Raw genomic sequence first — 23000 nt, 5'->3', positions numbered from 1 at the left:
TGAACATATTTTCTATATTACTGTTGGTTATGCTTCATGTTGCGATGTTCAGACCTCTCTGGGAGGGGAATTAACCTGTATTTTCTATCATGTTTGAGACAAATACTGTAGCATGGTTTGAAACTGTTAATCCTATGAACAAATAGCACAGAAAGGGCAAGAGCTTTACTCTGGAAATAGTATGTGCAATCTTCTGTTCTCTGGGGAATAGATGACTATCCTGTGGACACAAACTTAACGCTCTGTACTCTGCATTTGTAGTGTAACTTTCTAATTTTGTTGGTGTTGGGGTGGAAATTGGCTAGGAATTTCTCAATTCAGAAGTTAGTGAATAAGATAATTACTGACTACGTTTATTTTCCCTTAGGGATAAAGAAATGGAGAAGAGCTTTGAAGTAGTAAAACACAAAAATAGAGGTAGGGATGAGGTATCAAAAAACCAGGCACTTAAACTTCAGCTAGACAACCAATATGCTGTGCTTGGGGATCAGTAAAGCTGCATACACATTACAATTAAGGAATGCTTTTATGGTAACCCTCCTACTAAGGTAACTAAACTACAGCTAACGACTATGATGAACATGCCATCTTATTTCTGCTGGATCTGCTGCAGCAAGTGTAGACTACTTTGACATAAGGGATTGCTCTCGCACTGTGGAAGCATAATGTGTTACAACGTTCTTCTCCATTGGATATGGGGGAAATTAATGTAAATGGTTGAACAAGATTCATCAGTGTTCTTTAATTACTCTGAAAAAGTATCTACAGTTGGTGGTCATTTCAAAATCTTTTTATGTTCAGATACTGAGCCTTCGTAAGGGTTGACTACCTCAGACTTGCTGCACTCATTGTGGATACCATGTGGATCACAACTTCTGGAAAAGAAGGTTACAACTGTTTTAGTGGCCATCTGAAACTTGAAACCAGCTTCTCTTCTGGGTTCCTGTCAGAAATCCTGCAGAAGTCAGCCATTTGGTTCTGATTTGCTATAAATAACAAAGATTTAAGTGACCTTAATGAAAAACCTGTCTGGTGCCCCATCCTGAGGAATCCTTTCATGTGTAGCCATAGCGTACTAAAGACTTTCTGGAGCATACCACTTTCAGAAACTATCAAAGTATAGTACAGAGCTGTAGTTTGTTTACCTTTTTAGATAGAGCTGTACTGAGGTAACTGCAAAAAACAAAACTCATTCCAGTACTAAATTGGAGGGTTTTTGGGGTGGGAGATGGATTGGGCTGTTTGCATTAGCCATTTTCACCGTTGCATTTGTGTTTCCTTTGTTCTTCAAAAAATGGCTTCCATGTTTCTGATTAAAAAAAATTGCCGCATATTCAAGTAAAAATGTGAAGTGTGTTAATAGTGGTAAGTTTACCTTGGTTTTCATAATTGGGTCATTCTCTGAGGGACTAGGACTTCAGTAAGCTTCGATTTGGCACACAGCAGAAAGCCTGTGCTCCCACTGTAGTTTTCAGAAAGTAGTTTCTAAAAATATATGCATTAACAATGTTAACCTCAAGATGAGTGTTTCTGTTGTGGCAAAAGTAACAACTGTTTTCAACCAATCCTGTCTTATATCAAATTTACCCATATAAGATTCTGTGGGAAGAATAACCTCAAAGCTAGTGAGATTTCATTTGTTAAAGCTGCTTCTGATCACCTTTGAGCTTGCAGACTTACAGGTGGAAGTCCTCACTTTAAATGGCATTTTCTCAACCACAGAAAGCCTAGTGACAATAGAAGCAACACGCAGTTCAATTTGTGGGCATCTCTGACTTAATTTTGCAGAGAGAGAGAAAATGGCATTTGTATGCTAAAGCTGTACGATAAATAATACCCAGTAGCTTCTATAAAGTGAAAAAGAACAGCAAAATGCTCCATATTGTCTTTCCCCTTGCTTCGTTCACTTTAAGTGAGGTGAGAACCTCTTTCAAATTTAGGTTTCTTCCTGTAAATGTGAATGCCAAAAGGAGGAACTGCAAACTTATGCCCTTGTCCAGTTCATACTTGGTGGTGGCTAAACAATCTTACTGATTGGGCAGTGCTTAGGGAGACTAGGCTTGATGGCTTATGCAGAAACTGTGGTTAGTTTTCTTTCATTTAATTGCTGGTGATCTAAAAAGTCTGTTTCCTTGGAAGCCTGGAAGAGTCTTGCTGTTGATTTCAGTGGGGTCAGTGTTTGCTCCTTGTTCTCATAATATGCTTGGAATAAAACTGGCCTTTAAGCCCTTGTGGAGTTAACTTTTTCAGTAAATTTCCAAACTAGCAGCTATGATTGGGTTCGCTGCTCAAAAGACAAATTTAAAAACCTGAAGATATCATTTGGAGAATCAAAAACACTGAAGTAGACTTACATTGAAACCTTTGGATTCTAAACCATGTATTTTACCTGAAATGATATCTCTGCCAACAAAAAGTTGATTTATGTCACCAAAAAGTTTGTTTAATCATCCTATTTGCTGTAAATGGAAGTGTCACTTGATGACGTGGTAGAAACCCAATATACTAAAATCCCAACTTTGTTCTGACATTTTAATGGATTGTTTAATACACATCAATCAAGTTTTTAATATAGTGTATGATAGGTAGATGAGGCTGTCCATTGTACCTTTATTTGACTTTTCAGGCATGGTTTTGGCAGTGCAAGAAAACTTGTAACATAATAAATCTAATAAAGTGGAAATAGACATGGATCCTGGAGTCTAATGAATCTTTACCTGTAATTCTAGCCTACACTGTATACTGTTTAAATAAATGCAGGGTAATTGGATAACTTTGAGACAGATAATTGGATGCATGCAGTTGTTAAATTCAAATCCAGAGTCAAAGAGCTAAAACTAACAACTGGTGGCAATATTTGGAACAGTATAGCCTTCATATAGGCTATGTCTAGACTTGCCCCCTTCTTTGAAGTGGGCGTGGTAATCAGGCTGATGGGAGATTACTGATGAAGTGCTGCGATGAATCTGCAGCACTTCATTAGGCTCATTCTCCTGTGCAGCAACTTTGAAGTGTCAAACTTCGAAGTGCCGTCATGCATGCCGCTGTGGGCACTTTGAAGTCAGCGTGCAGGAGAATCAGCCTAATGGAGTGCTGCATATTCATCACACCACTTCATTAGTAATCTCACATCAGCCTGATTAAGGAGCTAATGTACATGTAGCCATAGTGTGATAGCTAGACTGAGACCTCTGAATAGCATCTAATTCAAATCACTGTCTCTATTATTCATCCTAAGTGGCATTTTTAGCAGTGTTCATAGACTGAGAGGGCACACAAATGGACCAGCCCTTCATGTGAAAGGTGGCTTCTCTTTGAAGTTTGCTACTTCCTATTCAGTGACTGAATGGAGGCCTTTAAGGAAATATCAAGTATTTATTACTTAAATACAAGTATGTCACTCTTAAGTTTTTGCTAGACTATCTTCTCAAATCCAGGAATCTGGAATTTTGTAGGGCTTTTTCTGATCAAACAGTGCATTCAGTTTAACAAAGTCCAAATTGTCATGTGACTGTTTTTTCTTAAAGGGATTATATTTAGTACCCTATTGCAATAAAATGAATGCTGTTTTGAATCATACTCCTTATAGGTGTAAAAATTACTTAAAAGTACAGAAATGTGTGTCAAATGAGGTTGATTTATATGGCTGCTATATTGTTTAACATGCTGATAAACATTTTTAAAATTATGCATGAGTACTGAAGCCTCTTTTTAAAATGAAGAACATTCTTACATTAACAGTAGAAAGTATAGTCAAAATATCACTTGTATCTAGTTCCGTGCAACCTGAAGTGACTCTACATGTATAAAAACACTCCTTTAGAGAAGATATGGATTCATATGTAAGCGTATATACCTCAGTGTGTGTCTTATGCAGAGGAGAGATGACACTTATTACAAAGCTACTTAATAGAACATCTGTGCACCAGTTTGAGGGATAGTTAAAGTAATTGGATTTGAGTTTTTGTGGCAGCCTAACTTTCTCCAAACTTGGATTTCTAAAACCTTAGCTCCAGGAGTATAGGCAATGTATGCTAATTAATGATATCAGAAAGACAGAGTTGAGTTGCTATATAACTGATTCCTACTACTCTAGATTTGCCATGTTTAGGACTGGCCTATGTTAAGGAGACAGTATCAGTGTAGGGTACGCAACTCGGCTACCTGAATATTGTCACTGGAGTCGACATTATCTTGAGCTGCTGCAGCATCCCTATTGTGGGAGTGACTCTCCTACTGAATTCCCTTGCTCTTCTCAATCTGGAAGAATACTGGAATTTGATGGGAGATCAGTCTCTGGAGCATCACTCTCCTAGTAAGTGTAGACAAGGTCTAGGTCTCAATCTAAAAGTAATAAAGAAGCAACAGCTAAATAATTGCTGTGCATAGTATTTGTTTTCCCCCTAGTTTAAACTACTTTTTGTAGCTGGTTTTATCAAACCTGTCAAAGGTAATTCCTAACATTTTATTTTTTAATATCATAATGTACGTCTTCTCTGGGGCTCTGATTTTACAGGGGCTCGTTTCATATTTGAGTGTGTCTTTGGTTCAGGGAAATCCCTATACTTTCAATATGCTGAAATTTGTAAACCATTTGATTTCCTTGGTCTCTTCTGAGTTTAACAACAAAGAAGGCAAGAGATACCTGGGGAGGAGTTCGCTTACTCTTGCTATGAAAGTCAGCATCTCTTAGGCAAATATCCTAAATAAAGAATTCTTCTGCATCTCTAAGTGCCAAATTTCAGTAGCAGCTGAGTCTGTGCTTGACTTAAGGCAATCTCAGGTTATATAAACATGCTACTAATTACTCAGTAGCTATATATTTACCTCTTTGGTAGTGTGAGCTGTTCAAAGAAATATACTTCAGCAAATACTCCTCTCTGCTTGATAATCCAGCTGATTTTAAAAAAAATAGTTTAAAACCAGATGTCTTTGGTCTTTAGCACAAGTATTATTTTTTTTTATAAAAGCACAAAAGAAGCATCTTTCTCTAGTGCAGAGCTGGTTGTACATTTTAGCTAATTGCAGAATGCTCATCCTTTGTTCTTCCTAAATAGATGTCTAAGGTAAGACTAGCCATAGGCATTTTCAGTACAGAACTGTCTTGTTGCTGAATCAGGATTTTAAAGTGAGACTGTGGTAGAAAATGTGCTTATAAAATTTCACTAATCTAAAACGGCTGTTTGGCATATATTCGATTGTAAAAATTGAAAAACATTTTGTTCTGTCTAGAGTTGAATATAAAAATGCTTTCAAGGAAAATATAAGATGTTAAAACTCAAAAGATTGAAGTATAGAAGGGGAGGTACTGGACTGGTCAACTTTACAGGGGAGAGAGGATATTCAGTTTGTAGTAACTGTAAAAGTCAAGTGCAAGGTACCACTCACAAATTATATATCCAATATGAGTTTGGCTTGAAAGAGGTGAACTGCTTATTAATGAAATAACCTTACTTCTCCAGCACTAATGTAGCTGCGTGTATTTATTTTCAGGCATAATGCTATGGGAACAACTTGAAAATGGAAGGGAGCACTTGAAAATAAAGCCTGTAAATAATGATTAAAGTATTATGTATGCAGATTAGAAGGAAGTTGTGTTGGAGGAAAAATGCAATAGCTTTTGTGCAGAAGAATGCTATGGCAATGACACAGCAGTGCTTATTGGTCAAAGATGCCATACACCTAGAAATTTAAATAGGAGCAAAGTTTGAAAATCAATCAGTGGTGCATGGGGGAGTATTATAATGCGAAAAATACATATTGGAAAATGGTGTTTTGGACTGGCTGTGGAATTGCTATCTGTACATAACTTATAATCAAGTCTAAACTACCACAATTTTTCAATAAATTAGGATAGTGCCAAGTTGCACTGTTCCTTTATCTTTGCTGAGAGTGCTAATAAAACAAATTATTTCTCCCACCTCCTGCTACTTAAATAAAAATTGGGACACCGATACAAATTTTTGTGAAGACATATTTCCTTTTTTCATGAATCAATTTCTAATAAGTTAATGAATTTCTATATGTAATTGTTCAGGTACAAAATATCATGCTTAGTGAAGTTTCAGTGGGCTGCAGGACTAGAATATGGATATTCAAAGAGGTGTACCAAAGTATTAAGTCCTCAGAAAAAGAGAGACAGTTAGAAATACTGACATAGAAGATGTGATCCAAAACAAGAGAGAGAGAGAGAATATGGTTGATGATTGAGGAACAGCTCTGGGAAGCAAATCCAGGTTCTGTTCTCAGTTCCTCCATTGACTCGCTGTGGAACCTTGTGCAAATAATTTAATGTCATTGTGCCTAAGTTTTCCCAGCTATAAAACACACATTTCCCTACCTCACAGGGGTGTTGTGAGGCTTAATTCATAAAGTGCTGTGAGACCCATTTAATGGAAGGTGCTATAGTGTGCAGAGTATACAAATGAATCAGTCCAATGCTGTTGGTTCTTTTTCAGTTACAATAAAGAGACCGGAATTAGTTTTCAGTACAGTATTTTAATACTACTTTAGGGAAAGCTTATATATATATGAAATGTAATATACATTCTATTATATTTAAGTATTATGGAATCATGTAATTACAGACTTATAATTCATACATTCAATTGGCATATGTAAGGTTGTACATTCAACCTTTAATTGGCATTTCCTGATTTTTTTTTTCCGTGATTAACTGTGCAACCCTAACATTGTATTGACATAAGTCATCTTGTTTTTGCATGCAATCTATTTAAAATCAATTGTCATTTTATAAACCCCATGATTTAAATAAACTTCTGCTCATGTTTAATACCCCTCTCTTATGATTTAGTCTTTAAAGATTATTTAAATAACACAAACTAGAAATGGTCATGGATATATGGATAATTTACTTACAATGCTAATTTGCCGCTTATAGCAGGAGATGCTGCTCTTCTTTCACTTTTCACTATAGTTTGTTCTTCCTTTTGCTTACAGCAATAATATCTAAATGCCCATTTGTTCTGGTTAATTTGGAAACACATAAGAAGGCCTACTTCCTTTCCTGAAAAGCTTATAGATTAAGACAAGATGACATAATAGGAGACAAGAGAAGGGAGGACAAAGACAATATAATATGCCTGGTTATGTATTGTGCTTTTGTTGTAGGGAGGGTGTTTGTGAAATAGTAACGTGAGCAGGGTAATGGGAGGAAAGGTGCAAAATGTAAAGATTGGGGAAGAGAGGAACAAAGGAGGTATTGGTAGGGAGCAAGAAGAATGCTGCTTAAGAGGATGAAACTAAATATCACCATAACTTGTCAAGTAACTGCAGCTGGAGAACTCTGGAGCCCAGGCAGTAGATGTGTAGAAATGTAACTGGGACAAAGTCTTTTAAAGTTATCTCCTCTGATGTTGGGGATTTAAAGGTCAATCTTCAGTGCTCTAGCTGCTGATGCCCTTGTGTGGGAGACCAGGTGGGTATAGTGGGCACATGCATCAGACCCCCGTTTCTCCAGGCAGATGCCATCTGGCTTTTGTGTCCTAAACTGGAGAGAGAGAGAGGATGAAGGTTGACTATCACTGTCTGCCTCCCCTCCTACTGCCATCACCTCCATTTTCTGGTGTGTTATCACAGCACATAACTGTTTGACAGCTCACTTTATCTCAATCATCTTCCCTCTCTATCCAAGTATAGCAATTATTGCTGTGCTCCAGCAGACAGTAGCAGATATTTCAAAGGTGATTCTTGCCAGTAGCTAACCAATGAGTCCTGAAGCGTGTGCAATAAACTTGATGGTTTTTTTTATCCTAACTAGTGTAACAGTCTACATGAGGCAATGCATTCTACAGATCAGAGACTGAGTTTAAAAGTGATCTGTCAATGAGTGTCCTTTTTGACTTGATAAAGAATAGCACCTCTTTATCTTTACTATCTGCTTTTCAGTTGGAATCTCAGATCTATATCTCATTTCATTTTTCTCGTTTCACAAGTCATACTCTTGCAATCTTCCCAGGTATGCGAATCTTTTTTTCCCCCTCATCTGATCAGTTTTTTTTTCCTTTTGTCTTTCTGCAATTATCTTTTGATATGGTAATTAAAACAGATCAGTGTTCTGCATGAGGGCCTGTGAGAAAAATATATGCCATAATATTTTCCCATATTCTCTCTTTAATGCAGCCTAACATCTTACTCGCTTTCTTGACTGCAACTGTACATTTGAGCAGAGGTCTTCGAGCTGTCCATGATGATGCCTACATCGTCTCCTCTGAGAGATAACAACTAATTCAGAAAGCATCAATGTATGAATGGTTACAATTCTTTCCGATATTTATTGCACTGCACTTGTTTCTGTTGAATTGTATTTGCCGTTGTCTTGCCCAGTTATAAAGTTTGTTAGGTTTGGTGAATGCAAGTAGTAACTGATTGTATCTTGGTAGTTGAACTTGCCACCATGCTATTCACTCAATCTTCAGCTCCCAAATGTATACCACCTTTCTTAGTAATCACTGTGGCATGCCCATATTAGCTTCTGTATATGTGAAGATATGATTTCTGTTTATTTTCTTTTATCCTTCTAGGTTGTATTTTCTGGTTCAGTTGTGATAGTAAAGAAATCATTGAGTTGTGACCTACTCTGATTTTCCTGAATATATAGTTGCAGTATTTGTTGGTTAAAATGTTTTATTTTTAAACCAAAAATTGAATTCCTGATTCTGCATCTTTCAGAAAACTACACATCAAAAATTTCATACATAAAACTTCTTACAGATAATTTCCTTTCTGCAAGTAGCATCTCCCACAATTCCATATATCTGGTCTCTTTCTGAGGCTCATCAGTGTTTTGACATTACGTGATCTTTGCTTCTATATGCTGCTAGATGAATTATTCCCAAGCTGTGAAACCTGCAACAACACATTAGTAACAAACATTCCAGAGATTAATTAAACCTAGGAAGATAGCCATATGGTAATGATTCCATTTAATGGCTTACTGATTAAGCCTTCCAGGGTGAGTAGAACTGTGAAAGACTGCTAGCAGAAAAGAAATTTATAGATAAGAAATTTTCTGTTCTGCAGCCCAGTATTTCCCACAAGTGTGGACATCTGGGAAATAGCAAGCAGTGAATGGGGGCAGGGAGACTTACCAAATAAAAAAACTGGTAGGAAGATATTGAGTGAGCTCACACAGTTATTTCTAAACTACCTCCAGAAGCACCTTCCTCCCAAAAGGAGCCGCTGCAGAAAATGGAATGTCCATCTTGTAGTGTTTAATGAAGTTGTGAGCTGTAGATCAAGTGTCTCCTTTTCGAATTTCCAAAGAGGATGTGTTTGCTCATTCTGCCCGTGGAGTTACCAAGGATCTTGTGGAGTGCCCCCTGATCCCTTTTGGAAGCCTCTGGTGATCTGTAGGCTCCCAAAATACATAAGGTAGTCCACCTGGTGATGGAGGACTTTAAGTTCTGATTCTCTGGCATTGGAGTGGGGTGGCAACATATGAACAGGGAATCCAATGGTGGACTTGATATGCTTGAGACAGATGCTCAACACTCTCTTCACCTCCAAGGTGGGCCATACTTTTTCATTAGAATATTGTGGTTTTTGACTGAAGGAAACAATCTCTTGAAGTATGAGGTGGAATTATGAAGAAAGGATTCTCGTGTCATAAGCACTTCTGTGGAACACCAAGTAAGTTTCCAGTATGGGTAAGTCTGCCAGTACCAATGTGCACCTGGCTGACTTGACAGCTGCTAAGAAAGAAGTCTTAATGGATGAATAAAAGTCAAGCTTGAAAGGATGGCTTGTTGGAGCTCTCAAAACTGTGTCCCATTTTGGGAAGAGTGGCTTGATCATTGGTCTGGCTACTCAGTCTGCTTGAAGGAATCTGGCGACTTGTGGATTATCTGCCAGAGACCTCAGGATCATATAAACAGCGCTGTTCTAAAAGCAGAAATATAATGGTACTGGTCTGAAAGCCTCTGCCTTTTGGAGAAAGTTCCAAATGGTTGGAATATGTGGGATTTCCATTATGGTTTTGGCACCATTTGATTCTTAGCCAGACTGATATTCTCCTAGATGAAAGCAATGCTGCAATGACTGTGAAGAACAGATTGAGATCTGGCTGTCAGCTGAGACAGTTTTGGGTCTGAATTAAGATGAGTATCTTCCAAGAAGCAGTGCACCTTCCATGGAAGCTGGAGGAGGTGCTCCAGTTTCAGCTCTATCAGGTTGGGAAAACAAGGTCAAATGAGACATTATTAACCTTAACATTTCCTGTTCTTGTTTTATTTTCTGGATCATCTTTCCTATAGTGGAAAAGGTGGAAACATGCAGCCAACTGTCATAAAGGCCTGTGTACCTGGGATCTTCCTCCCTTGTGAAGTATTTTGGTCTCTATTTGTGCAATCTGCAACAGAGAGGTCAAATGAAGTGAGATCCAATATGTGATTCAGTCATTAGTTGACATTGATTCTGTACCTGCTGAGCCAGCCTATTTTGGGTTTAGGTCCCCTTTGATGTGGATTGCTCCAAGGGAAAGGAGGAACTGTTCCACTTACCTATTTTTACTGTTTGTGCAGGTAGAGCCAGACTGTTTCTCCTTTGGTTGTTTATATGTGCAAATATAGTCAGATTGTCTGATGGAACCAGGATGTGGTTGGTTGGAATCTCTGCAGAGCTAGCTTGACCAGTTTCAGCTCTAGGAGATTTTTACCTTGAGCCTTTTTCCCCCTCATTCCACAGACCCACTATTTGGATCCCCAAGTGAACTCACCAGCCCTCTATGCTGTAGCTAGTTAGAAGGACTAAGGGAGCTGGAAGGTTACATGGGCAAGCCTTTGCATGGACGTTATCATTGACTGACCACCATTGTAGGCAGTTGAGCACACGTTGGAATCGGCACTTGATTTTCATGTGTCTGGGAAATGGTTCCATGCTTCTGGCTTGAAGATTTCTCATGTGCCCAGGGAGGGCTCTCCATTCACAACAGCATGTGTCCTAGCAGTTGAAGGCAGAGTTCTACACTAGTAGGTTTCCTGCTGGTCTAAAGCAAGAAAATAAATTTCTGGATGAAGCCAGAGAACTTTTCTGACCACTGAGAGCCATGTTCCTGGACAAGATTCAGCATCTCAGATATGGCCTCACACTGCTGACTGCGATAGAGCTCTGATCAGGATGTTGTCCAGAAAGGGGCATGGATGAGTTATTTGCCATCTGTGTACAGCTGTTATCACCACTGATATATTTGTAAAAACTCTGGGGCCATGGATGGGCTGAACTGCAGTGGTCTGTACTGATAGTCTTTCCTGCCATAGCAAAAAATCTCAAGTCTATGGTGGCTTGGTCTGATAGGGATGTAGAGAGAGACATCCATTATTGAAATCAAGAAGTCCCCTGGGGGTAGAGATGATTCTATAGAAGCCTGTATCTCCATTTTAATTTTTTTCCTCATCTGCTTTTTGAGGTTTGAAAATGGCTTTGCTAGCCTGCATGTGCTTCTATACAAAGATGAGGGAGCAGAACCTGTAAAACTTTTTTCTTCTGAGGTAACATTCCATTTCACTAGAGCAACGAAGGGTCCTGTGGCACCTTATAGACTAACAGAAAAGTTTAGAGCATGAGCTTTCGTGAGTTAACTCACTTCTTCAGATGCTGGTCCTGGAAATCTGCAAGGCCAGGTATAGATAGGCCAGAGCAAGGCTGGGGATAACGAGGTTAGCTCAGTCAGGCAGGCTGAGTTGTATTGTCATCAGTAGATCTGGAGGTGTGAACTCCAAGAGAGGGGAAGCTGCTTTTGTATTTAGCCAGCCATTCACAGTCTTTGTTTAATCCTGAGCTGAGGGTATTGAATTTGCAGATGAATTGTAGCTCAGCAATTTCTCTTTGGAGTCTGTTCTTGAAATTTCTTTGCTGCAGGATAGCTACTTTTAAATCTGCTACTGTGTGTCCTGGGAGATTGAAGTGCTCTCCTATGGGTTTTTGTATATTGCCATTTCTGATGTCTGATTTGTGTGCATTTATTCTTTTACGTAGGGACTGTCCAGTTTGTCCGATGTATATGGCAATGATCCCACTTTCACAGGCCTTGGGAGGCAGACCTATCATTGCTCACAGACAACCTGCCAACCTAAAACAAATCCTAACAAGCAACTATACACCGCACCACAGTCACTCTATCTCAGGGACCCATCCATGCAACAAACCTCGTTGCCAGCTCTGCCCACATATACACACCAGCAACATCATTACAGGACCTAACCGGATCAGCCACACTATTGTGGGCTCATTCAGCTGCACATCTACCAATGTAATTTATGCCATCATGTGCCAGCAATGCCCCTCTGCCATATACATCGGACAAACTGGACAGTCCCTACATAAAAGAATAAATACACACAAATCAGACATCAGAAATGGCAATATACAAAAACCCATAGGAGAGCACTTCAATCTCCCAGGACACACAGTAGCAGATTTAAAAGTAGCTATCCTGCAGCAAAGAAATTTCAAGAACAGACTCCAAAGAGAAATTGCTGAGCTACAATTCATCTGCAAATTCAATACCCTCAGCTCAGGATTAAACAAAGACTGTGAATGGCTGGCTAAATACAAAAGCAGCTTCCCCTCTCTTGGAGTTCACACCTCCAGATCTACTGATGACAATACAACTCAGCCTGCCTGACTGAGCTAACCTCGTTATCCCCAGCCTTGCTCTGGCCTATTTATACCTGGCCTTGCAGATTTCCAGGACCAGCATCTGAAGAAGTGAGTTAACTCACGAAAGCTCATGCTCTAAACTTTTCTGTTAGTCTATAAGGTGCCACAGGACCCTTCGTTGCTCTACAGATCCAGACTAACACGGCTACCCCTCTGATACTATTCCATTTCACTGTGGAAGATAAGCTATTTTGTTATAGATCAGTGTGTTTTATGGTGTCCTTAAATTTTTTGGACTTTGCCACAGTCAGCCACTACCTTATCCAGCTTCCCGCCCTCAAAGAGGGAGCCTGTAAAGTTGGCCAAGCATCAGACCAGTTTGAGTATCCATCCTGCCACAGTGAAAGCCATAAGTTATCCCTGGCTATAAGGCTGGAAGCTGTGCCTCAGGCCAAGAACCTCAGCGCTTCCATGGTGGTGTCAGCTACAAATGCTGTTGCTAAAGCAACTTTCTTCAAAGTGATCTATAGGTAATCTCTGTCCTTAAGAGATTTGAGATCTTCCAGTCATAGAAGAGATGATCTTGCAATGAACGTAGCTGCCAAGGACGCTTGGAGAGAGGCAGAGGAGGCTTCAGAGTCTTTAATGAAAGTGGCCTTCATCTTTCTACCTGTGGGGTCCTTAGGACAGAACGTAACTATATCCAGGAGAGTGGGTGAACCATTGGCTCAAGGAAGCTGGCCGGGGGCCTGGCTTACCTCTTCCATGTAAGGTCCATCCAGCCCCACTTCTACTAAATGAGTGGGAGGCTGGGCTCTAGTATGCAGTCCTATCCCCTCTGCCCCAAGCCTCTGGGCAATGGGTGGTAAAGAGTGGGCCACCCTGCAGGACCAGGAGGGGATGAGTGTTATGTGGTCTTGCCAAGCCAGCACCAGAGCACTGGGGGAGGGCAATGTAGTGGTCCTCCAGCCCCAGAACATCGAGCATGACCCCAGCAGCCCCAGCCCTACAGTGCTGGGTGGTGCAGCCACAGCACTGGGCTGCCCTTGCCAGCCTCAGCAGGCTTCCTGTAAGAAAGCAGCCAACCTTGACTGAGGCCAGCTAGTGGTAAGCAAGAGGTTGCCATAGGATGTAGCATAGGCAGGGCTGTCTGGGGAGGCACACCCTTCCCCAGTATACCATGGCTATAGCCTTGGGAGGGATGCTACAATGTTGTCAACTTTCAGAATATCATCCATGTGGCACTTTAGGTCTTGAATGTTAGCATGCCGAGTTCACTCTTATTTATGTCCTTGCACAAATCAAGCATGTCCTATTCATTTCCTTCTAGGAGAAATGAAAGAGTACTGCAGCCTCAGGGAGGATTTTGAGGCATATTCTCAGGAGCCTGCTCAGATTTCAGAGACAGCTCACCTTCCTTGGTAAAGGAGGTGTCAGAGGACTCCTAGATTTCTTGTGCTGTTTATTCTCTGCTTAGCCTATTTAGATTTTTGTGTTGGTGTTGGTGTTGTGAACTTCAGGAGCTTAGAAGTTCTGTTGCAGCCTTGGTGAGGTCACTTGTAGTCCTACCTTCCTTTGGGCCTGGAGCCTTCCTGAGGGGTCAAAGAATCCTCCTTGCTGGCTCTCATTCTCCCTCGGAAGAGAGGAGGAGGAGATTTATTGTCTTGAGTTCTTCTGGTCAGCTCAAAAGGGAAAGGGACTGATTAGAAGTCTGGCTTCTTTCCTCAGGACACTCTGGACCCACTTTACGATGGAGGGTAGGGAGCACTTATAGTACTGCAAGCCTCCCTTCTTTGTTCAGTAAAGATCTACGGGGATTTGCTTTGTGACTGGTCAGGAACTCTTTGCATTTAACACCTTTCCTGGTCTATTTTCACTCCTGTTAGATTCATGACTGCATCAGTGTATGGAGGCCCCACTTGCTGTGGGATAGGCAGATCTGGGACCTAATAGCATTAGGGATGGAAGCCTGGTTGCAGGCTTGACACAGTGTTCGATCTGTGAACCTATAAAGGCTTCCTCACATATACAGCCCTGCTTAGATTGGATCCTGTGATTTATTGGCTGCTCCGCCATTCCTGAAAGGCATCAAGTCTCAAAGGGTGGGTCCAGACCCCAAAGGGGATTATTGTGACCCATTTTAATAGGGTTGCCAGGGCCAGCATTAAACTTGTTTAGGACCCTGGCTGAAGATGAAGCCTTAGCTGCAACCAGCAGGGCTTGGGCTTTGGCCCTTCTCCCCCTCACTCAAGGGGGGGGGGGTGACATGGCTTGGGCAGAGAAGGGATAAGCTGAGGACTTAATTGGCGTGGGGAAGAGGATGAATGCAAAGGAAGGACAACAGTATTTTTTTTTTTTTTTAAATAAAAAGCTGGACAGAAGATCTGAGGGTGGGAGCAGCAAAAGAAACCAACCCTGGCTGCTGCTGCTGTCAGAAGCAGAACTTAGTAGCAAGCAGGAGCAGAGGGACAGTAGTCAGATTTTTGTGGTGCTAAAACACTGATCTCTAGGAGAGCAGCCCATATGTCCAGTAAAATGAGGGATGTGGGGCTGCAGAAAATACCAGCTTGAAACTGTTAAAAGCAGCTTGTCATTTTTATGAGCATATGGAAGAACTAATGTGCTGCTAGGCATGTAAGATGTCTGGTTCTGATTTCAATTTTTGGGTAACTTCCTCCTTTTGAGATCAGATTGAGATCTATTAGCGCTTGGATTGGGACTTCTAAGTCAAAGTGTCATAATCAGAAAGTTAAGAAACAAACATAGATAAGAGCAAGTCCTACCAATAGATTCATATTCTTCTAGATTTAGCAGTCTGTATTTGTGTCTTCAAATTTTGGCTGAAACGGAGCACATCTAGATTTGTGGGTGTGATTATAAAGTATCTAAGCTCAGACACCCTTAAACCATAAATAGTTGTATGGGTTCTGAAGTGGACAGTAACATTAAATTGCAAATGTGAACTGAAGAGATTTTGTAAATTGCATTTTTGCTTTTTATGCTGTCCTCATCTTGAACTCTAAAGATAGTAAAGCTGTAAATAACGTACAAAAGCTGGGAGGGCGGGTGGGTGAACGTGTGCACACCACCCCAATGCCTGGTTTTTCTTCCTTCTTCCCTACTGTGCTATGCAGGGGGGAGCCTGCAGGGCATGATAGAGGAAACCAAGGCATGCTGGGAGCTACAAAGAGCTGGCCCTAGAACAGGGAAGGGACTATGTTTCCCAGCATAGGCTTGGCCACTAGCAAAAGGAAAGGGAGGGGGATGAGGGAATTTTTATCCACGTTATTACAGTAATTACAGTAAGATCGCAGGAGGTAATTGCTATAAAACCTTAAACACAGGACAGTAGAACTGGAAGGGATCTCAACAGGCCACAGAGTCCATTCCCCCCGCCACCCCCCCTGCCAGTAGATGTCTGTCTAACCTGCTCTTAAATATCTCCAGTGATGAAGAGTCCACAAATTCCCTACACAATTTATTCCAATGTTTAACCATCCTAAGAGTTAGGAAGCTTTTCCTAATGTCCAATCTAAACCTCCCTTCCTTCAGTTTAAGCCCATTGCTTCTTGTTCTATACTCAGAGGCCAAGAACAATTTTTCTCACTCCCCCTTGTTAACACTCTTTTAGGTACTTGTAAAACACTATCATGTCCCCGGTCAGTCTTCTCTTTTATAAACTAAACAAGCCCAGTTCTTTCAATCTTCCCTCATAGCTTGTGCTCTCTAGACCTTTAATCATTCTTGTTGCTCTTCTCTGGACCTTCTCCAGTTTCTCCACATCTTTCTTGAAATGTGACGTCCAAAACTCGACACAATACCCCAACTGAGACCTAATGAGCACTGAGTAGAGTGGAAGAATGACTTCTTGTGTCTTGTTTGTAACACCCTTGTTAATGCAGCCCAGGATCATGTTTGCTGCCTTTTCCCCCCACGCCCCCCCCCAACAGTGTCACACTGACTCATATTTAGCTCATGGTCCACTATGACCCCTAGATCCCTTTCCACAGTACACCTTGCTAGATAGTTGCTTCCCATTGTGTGTAAGAAACTGATTATTCCACAGTGAAGTACTTTGCATTTGTCCTTATTAAACTTCATCCTATTTACCTCAGACTATTTCTCCACTTTGTCCAGATCATTTTGAATTCCAACCCTATCCTCCATAGCGGTTGCAACCCCCCTCTCCCCTGCCAGCTTGGTACCAGCTGCATATTTACTAAGTGCACTCTCTATACCAATATTTAAATAGCTGAAGATATTAACCAGAACCAGTCCCAAATCAAACCCCTGCAGAACTCCACTTGTTATGCCCTTTCAGTATGATTGTCAATGGTTAATAACTACCCTCTGCAAATGGTTATCTAGCCAGTTATGCACCCACTGTATAGTAGACTCATCTAAACTGTATTTGGATAAGATCATTTGAAACCATATGAAATGCCTTACTAAAGCCTAGATATACCACATCCAAGGCTTCTCCCTTATCCGCAAGACTTGTTATCCTATCAAAGAAAGCTATCAGTGGTCTGACACTTTTTTACAAATCCATGCTGGCTGTTTACCTATTGCCTTACTTTCTTCCAGATGTTTGCGATAATTCCTTAATTACTCGCTCTATTGTCTTTCCTGGCACAGAAGTTTGACTGACTGGTCTCTAATTCCCTGGGTTGCTCTTATTCCCCTTCTTATAGATGGGCACTATATTTGCCCTTTTCCAGTCTTCTGGAATCTCCCAAGAGTTCCATGACTTTTCAAAGCTGATAGAGGAGGTATCTGAGCCTTTAGCTATCAGCTCCTTAAGTATTCTAGGATGCATTTCTTTAGGCCCTGGTGTCTAGCAGACATCTAACTTTTCAAAGTAATTTAGCAGACATCTAACTTTTCAAAGTAATTTAACTTGCTTTTTCATTTTATCTTCTAAACGTATCCCCTTCCCGCTAGCCTAGCCCTAATTACTGTATAAACTGAGTATAACGAAATAATGTTACCAATCACAATTTCCACTCAAATTTTTCAGTAACCTCTCTTGTGCATGCTCATTTCATGAATATTTTTATATTTTTTTTAAAAATCAGGTCCACATTTACAGAAGCCCCACCTCACCGCCACACAGAAATGCCTGTGTACAGCCTAAATAAGATCAGTTCTCTGCTGCGGTTAGGAGTAACCTTGTGCTAATCAATAGGAAGGTAGCTTTTTGAATTATACCTTCTAATTTACAATAGGCTGAAGTCCTCCCATAAGAGTTATGCTGTTTCAAAAGTAGAATATCATACCTTCTACTGTAGCTTCCCCATATTAGTAATACTCCGTGGTTGGGAGATCCATACACCGTGGCTCTTTTGTTCAAGTAATTTACACTGCATGTTTTTTCTTTCTAAAAAAAACCTGAACGGTCTGTCAGTGTGATACTGAAGGGGTGCCCTTAGGAGGTAGTAACCCTGATGCTGGTATTGCTGTACGACTAGGCAGATAAAAGGCTCAATGCCTCAGTTTACCCAGTTGTAAAATGGGATGAATACTTACCTTCATAAATCATTTTAAGATGCTTTGTTTGGAATGAAGGAGAAATAACATTTCACATGTAGGCAAATGCACCTGTTTTCCTTAAACATAGATTAGGAATTAAATATACTCATCCATATGCATCCTCTAACACACTCCAAATTCCCAATCCTGTTACAAAAGCATACAAGAAACAGGTCCTACCAACACTGCTAATTTCCTCCTGCACGCCTACCATCTCATGACCTCCCAATTTGTCAAGCCTAACTGACTAGTTTTCTCACAAATATCTTTGACTCCAACCCACCAACCTGTTGTATCTCCCTTCTGTACACCCCACTATTCTTCCTATAAGTGTTATTAGCTTGCGATTCAACACCACTGATGGTTAATGCCTCCCGATAAATAGTACAAAAGTGCAAGTAAACATACTGCAGATAAGTTCTGTTTACTAGCATGTACTTTGCACTAGATGCTTTTTGTTCAGTCTGTGTTTTACTACTTCTCTTACGGCTACTTAACAAGCTGAACTTGTTGAAATTTTACACTTTTATACTCCACTTACTTTGAAAGCAATTAATGAAGTAAAAATTATAAACTTCAGCAGACCATTTCTCCAAGCTCCCCTAATCAGGACAATGGTTGAACTGCCATAGTTCTGTTTTTGCTGAAGTATGCTAAGCAAACAGATTTCATGCTGTTATTTAAGGAACAGTAACCCATTTTCTTTTGCATTTAGTTACTACAGCAAGAATGGTCAAGACAGGGAAGTAGTTAGAAACAGCTATAAAGCAGAATGGGGCAGTAACTAATAGTTGGCTAGTTCAGCCACGGAATTTATGCTTTTAGATGCTGGCATAGCCAGATGTTAGAAAAACATACAGATTTGGATGAGTGCTTAGCAAAGAATTTGAGGGAATTTTGCTGCATGAAAAGGTGATTTGAACTTGCTTTCAACTATCATACACTGGAACATCAAGTCAGCAATTAGCATTTCTAATTCTAGCACAAACAATGGTGAAAAGGAGCAAAAACAGACACATAGCTACCATGATGTCTAACAGTCTGAAGTCAACCTGATATCTGGAAAAACTTGTAGCTGGTGATCGTTTGACCCAGTAGTATTTTTTATTAATATCTAAATAGAATCACAATCTGAACTAGTCCTCTGAATCTGCATGCAGACCTCACAGTTTGTACTACAACAGCGTTTCCCAAACTCTGTTCTGTGGAATGTGAATAGGTGTGCCACGAAAAAATTTCAATGCTAGCAATATTTTTCCTTCTAAAATGTTAAATAAGAAACTCTCTCAAATATTAAGATATTTAAAAGTGTTTAGATTGTAGGTATATTAATTCATAATAATATAGTTGTATGACTTGTGCCAAAACAGAGATGAAAAACTCTTCCCATTAAAAAAACCTCAAATGTTACTTATTTTTATGTTCCTTAAAATAACAAATGTATAAAAACACAATTTAAAAATATTTTTCCATACCTAATTTTTGTTTTTCATAAAAATGGTTTTTAAGCTTTAAGGAAGGACAGTCCTTTTTTGAGTATTATCCATTTCTGTACAAAAAATGACACTAACCATCCTTCTTTCAGCTGTTATATTGATGTTTTGTTTTGGGTTTGTACCTAATTTTTAATTCTTATACTTAATTACAAGATTGCTGTTCATTCAGATGATTTTTTCTTGTTATTTGTTGGTTGTGAAATAAAGACATGTAAAAACTTAACTCTTACTTCAACTTTTGAGCATTACATATGGCACTTTTTCTATATAACGATCTCCCCCCCCCACCTTCCACACCTGCATGTCTGTGTTCCATCAATATATTCCACGATCAAAAGTGTTCTGTGGCCAAATTAGTTTGGGAAACGCTGTACTAGGAGATTGATGATGGCCCTTATTGTGTATCTTTTGCAGTCAAAGAAATTAGTAAACTGGGCAATAATTTGACAGTGAATTTCACTATGGTAAAATTATAGCCTCTATGTATGACTCAGCTTCTAAACGTGTAGCTTGCATCCCTCTTATCCTTCTTCCTGTGTTAGAATAACCATATCCCACACTGCAAAGTATTTTGTGACAGTTCCTCTGAAGAAAGCTAAAGAAAATACATTTTATCTTTTACAGTAGTGGCCAATTGTTTTTCAGGTTAATTTCACTGCCCCTAGCCTGCTTATCTTGTTAAATAATCTGTGAAGCAGTATTGTTTAGCATGCTTTGCCTTGATTTGTTATTGTACTTTTTAAAAAACATGTACCAGTTAAGCAAAAGGATTACTAGATTTCAGCCATTTAAGTAAGTTTTTCTATTTTATCACATTTTAAAACTCTGTATCCAGTTTTCGCAGTATTATTGTGAGAAAGGAAGGTCTAGAAGCTAGGGCAAAAGCCTATGAATTGGACAACCCGAGTTTAATTTCCTGCTATGCCACATATTTTCTTGCAAGAGTTCTGGACAGGCCACTGTCTCTCTTGATTCCCACCGCTAGTATGATATATTTCCCTAGTTCATTGTTGTGAGAGTAACTGCCTTGAAGATTGTGAGGCTCTCAGATAATCTGTTGGAGCCCACACAAGTACTTTAGATATCACATTCCTGTAATTCTAAAATTGCACAGTGGGAAAGTGGAAGGGGAAACACTTAACCCATAAGCATGGGCACACACCAGGGTCCAACTAGCCTGGTATCCTGCCTCCCCACAGGGACAAATGCCAGATGGTTCACAAGAAATGACCAGAATATACCCTTGTCTAATCCCAACATCTAGCTGTTTGAAGCTTACTGACAGCCGGAGGATGGGATTGTTAGAACAAGTCAGTGGTTAAACTCTGCCCTTCTAACCATTTTGTAGGTGGATATTGGGGATATGTAAAATAAGTTAGTGACAACAGTGACAGATCGGTTTCTACATTGTCCACCATCAAAAGTGCCACTACTGTTGGTGCATAACATCAAGCAAAAACCAGATGTGAGATTTGCAACTAGAGATCCTTGTTCCAGATCAGAGCCCATGGTGCAGCATTTCAGCTAAGAGAGTGAGCCTGAGCTGTGTGGCCCTTTGAAGAGCCCTAAGTGCATTTCAACTCTCTCAGCTTCTTACTTTACCTTTCTGATTGTGACTTTAGAATTTCTTCCTCTGTCAACATGCCTTAGAGTTTCCCCTGACCCTCTCCCATTTTAGTAGTACATCTTGTCTCCCCGTAGTACCTTCCATTGCCCCCACCACCACCACAGGGAAATCAGAAATCCTTCTCCATTCATTGTTGCAGCTGGAACATCCACGCAGGTGCCTTGTAGCCATCTCTTCAAGACAAAAACTGAACTCAGCATTCGCCTCCCAACTCTTCCCTCTGCCCCATTAGCTCCATATTCAATAGGCTGACAATACTGGGTTCATTTATTCCTTCCCTCACATTGCTGTTGCCAGTAAGCCCTGCTGGAGTTCTCTCTTCTCCAGAATCTATCCATCCATTCTTCTTTGTTCCCAGCACTAAATCTGTTATTCAAGCCCATCTGAACTACTGTAAATTCCTCCTCCTTTCAGTATCCCTTATTAAAAAACATGCCTGTAAATTGTGTGACTTGCTGCTCTGACTGTAGCCATGTTCTGGTATTTTCATTGCCTTCTTCATTATGCCTACCCTCAAAAACAGTCTAAGTTCTCTTACCTCATTTCTCATCCCCTGCGTACTCCACCCAAGCAGCACACCTAGAGTGCCTTTCATGCATTCTCTTGTTTCTTTGCTTAGTCTTAGTTTAGAGCTTGATTGTAAATGTGAGTAAACTATCAGATTTAGGCCCTACTTCCCTCAGCTCTTCCGGAAAAGTCCACATCAGGCTTCCATTACACACACACTGTTCCAGCAATATGCATAATTTGGCATGATTTAAGTTAGCTGGACATCCACTGATGGGTATGGCCAAGTTTCCCATGGTCTCAAAGTTTATTTACAGCCAGCAGTCTGTTCTGTGCTGTTATTTAGCTGTAACTTGTGCTTAAATGTCTTCTAAGAGCCCAGTAACCAGTGGTAGTGTTGGTAATGCTGCCACATAACATTAAACCTCCCATGGTTCAGAAAATTCTCTGGTTCAGCACCAGTCAGGGCCCGAGGGTGCCGGATTAGAGAGGTTCAACCTTTACACTTCTCAAATGTGTAAGTACTTATCTACTCCTCTGCTAAGCTTTGATAATTAAGGCATAGACCTGTTTCAAGATTTTTCAGCCAGGGTTCTACTCTTCATATTTTTAAAAGTAAAGTTTTGTTGCAGCTATGAAAGACTAATGCAGCATCTCCCTAGTAGGATTATATCAAAAGATTACATACGTCAGACTAAGATGTCCAATACAACAGACTTGGCTGTGAGTTAACAACAATGAAGTGTAAAACCAGGGATAGCCAATAATTTTTGCTGGGTGGGAGCACTGCAAGATTTAGGTATGTGATCAAAGGCCACACTTTTCTATGGAAGGGGTGTGGGGTCTGGGACAGGTTGGGTGGCATCTGCTGGGAGGGAGTTTGGGTGAAGGAGGTGGTTGTGACCTGGGGCAGGAGTCTGGGATGCAGGAGCGGGTGCAAGGGTTTGGCTGTGACCCTGGGCAGGGGACTGGGATGCAGCGGTTTGAGCTGTGAATTAGGGTAGGGGATGCGTGCAGGAGGGGATGCAGGGGTTTGGATTACAATGTGCTGGGGGGGAGGGTTGTGACCTGGGGCAGGGGATTAAGATGTAAGGTCTGCAAGGCAGTATGGGCGTAGGAGGAGGGGCAGAGGGTTTTGTTTATGTGCGGTAGGGGAGCAGAGGGATGGTGGTTTGGAGGGTCTGGAGTGCCAGAGGCAGGCTCTGACCATTAGACTTACC

The 23000-nt window shown here is 40.5% G+C and overlaps 1 protein-coding gene across 6 annotated transcripts in view; it reads left to right on the top strand.

Annotated features, from left to right (window-relative positions):
• CDV3 (CDV3 homolog) overlaps nt 1-23000 on the top strand; it is a 65106-nt gene that overhangs the window by 10614 nt on the left and 31492 nt on the right. Inside the window, exons 5-6 of one of the 6 annotated variants that reach the window (XM_074988269.1) lie at nt 368-417; nt 8143-8597. The exons of 1 other annotated variant lie outside the window; for it this stretch is intronic. In XM_074988269.1, the coding sequence (XP_074844370.1) occupies nt 368-417; nt 8143-8147 (55 nt within the window). In that variant the 3' untranslated portion in view covers nt 8148-8597. 4 more of the 6 variants (XM_074988268.1, XM_074988270.1, XM_074988271.1 and 1 more) reach the window with 4 other exon arrangements.

The sequence above is a fragment of the Carettochelys insculpta genome, chromosome 2 (assembly GCF_033958435.1).
Source record: "Carettochelys insculpta isolate YL-2023 chromosome 2, ASM3395843v1, whole genome shotgun sequence".
Lineage (NCBI taxonomy): Eukaryota > Metazoa > Chordata > Testudines > Carettochelyidae > Carettochelys > Carettochelys insculpta.
The sequence above is the reverse complement of the archived record's forward strand: the minus strand, read 5'-3'. Positions and strand labels throughout refer to the sequence as shown.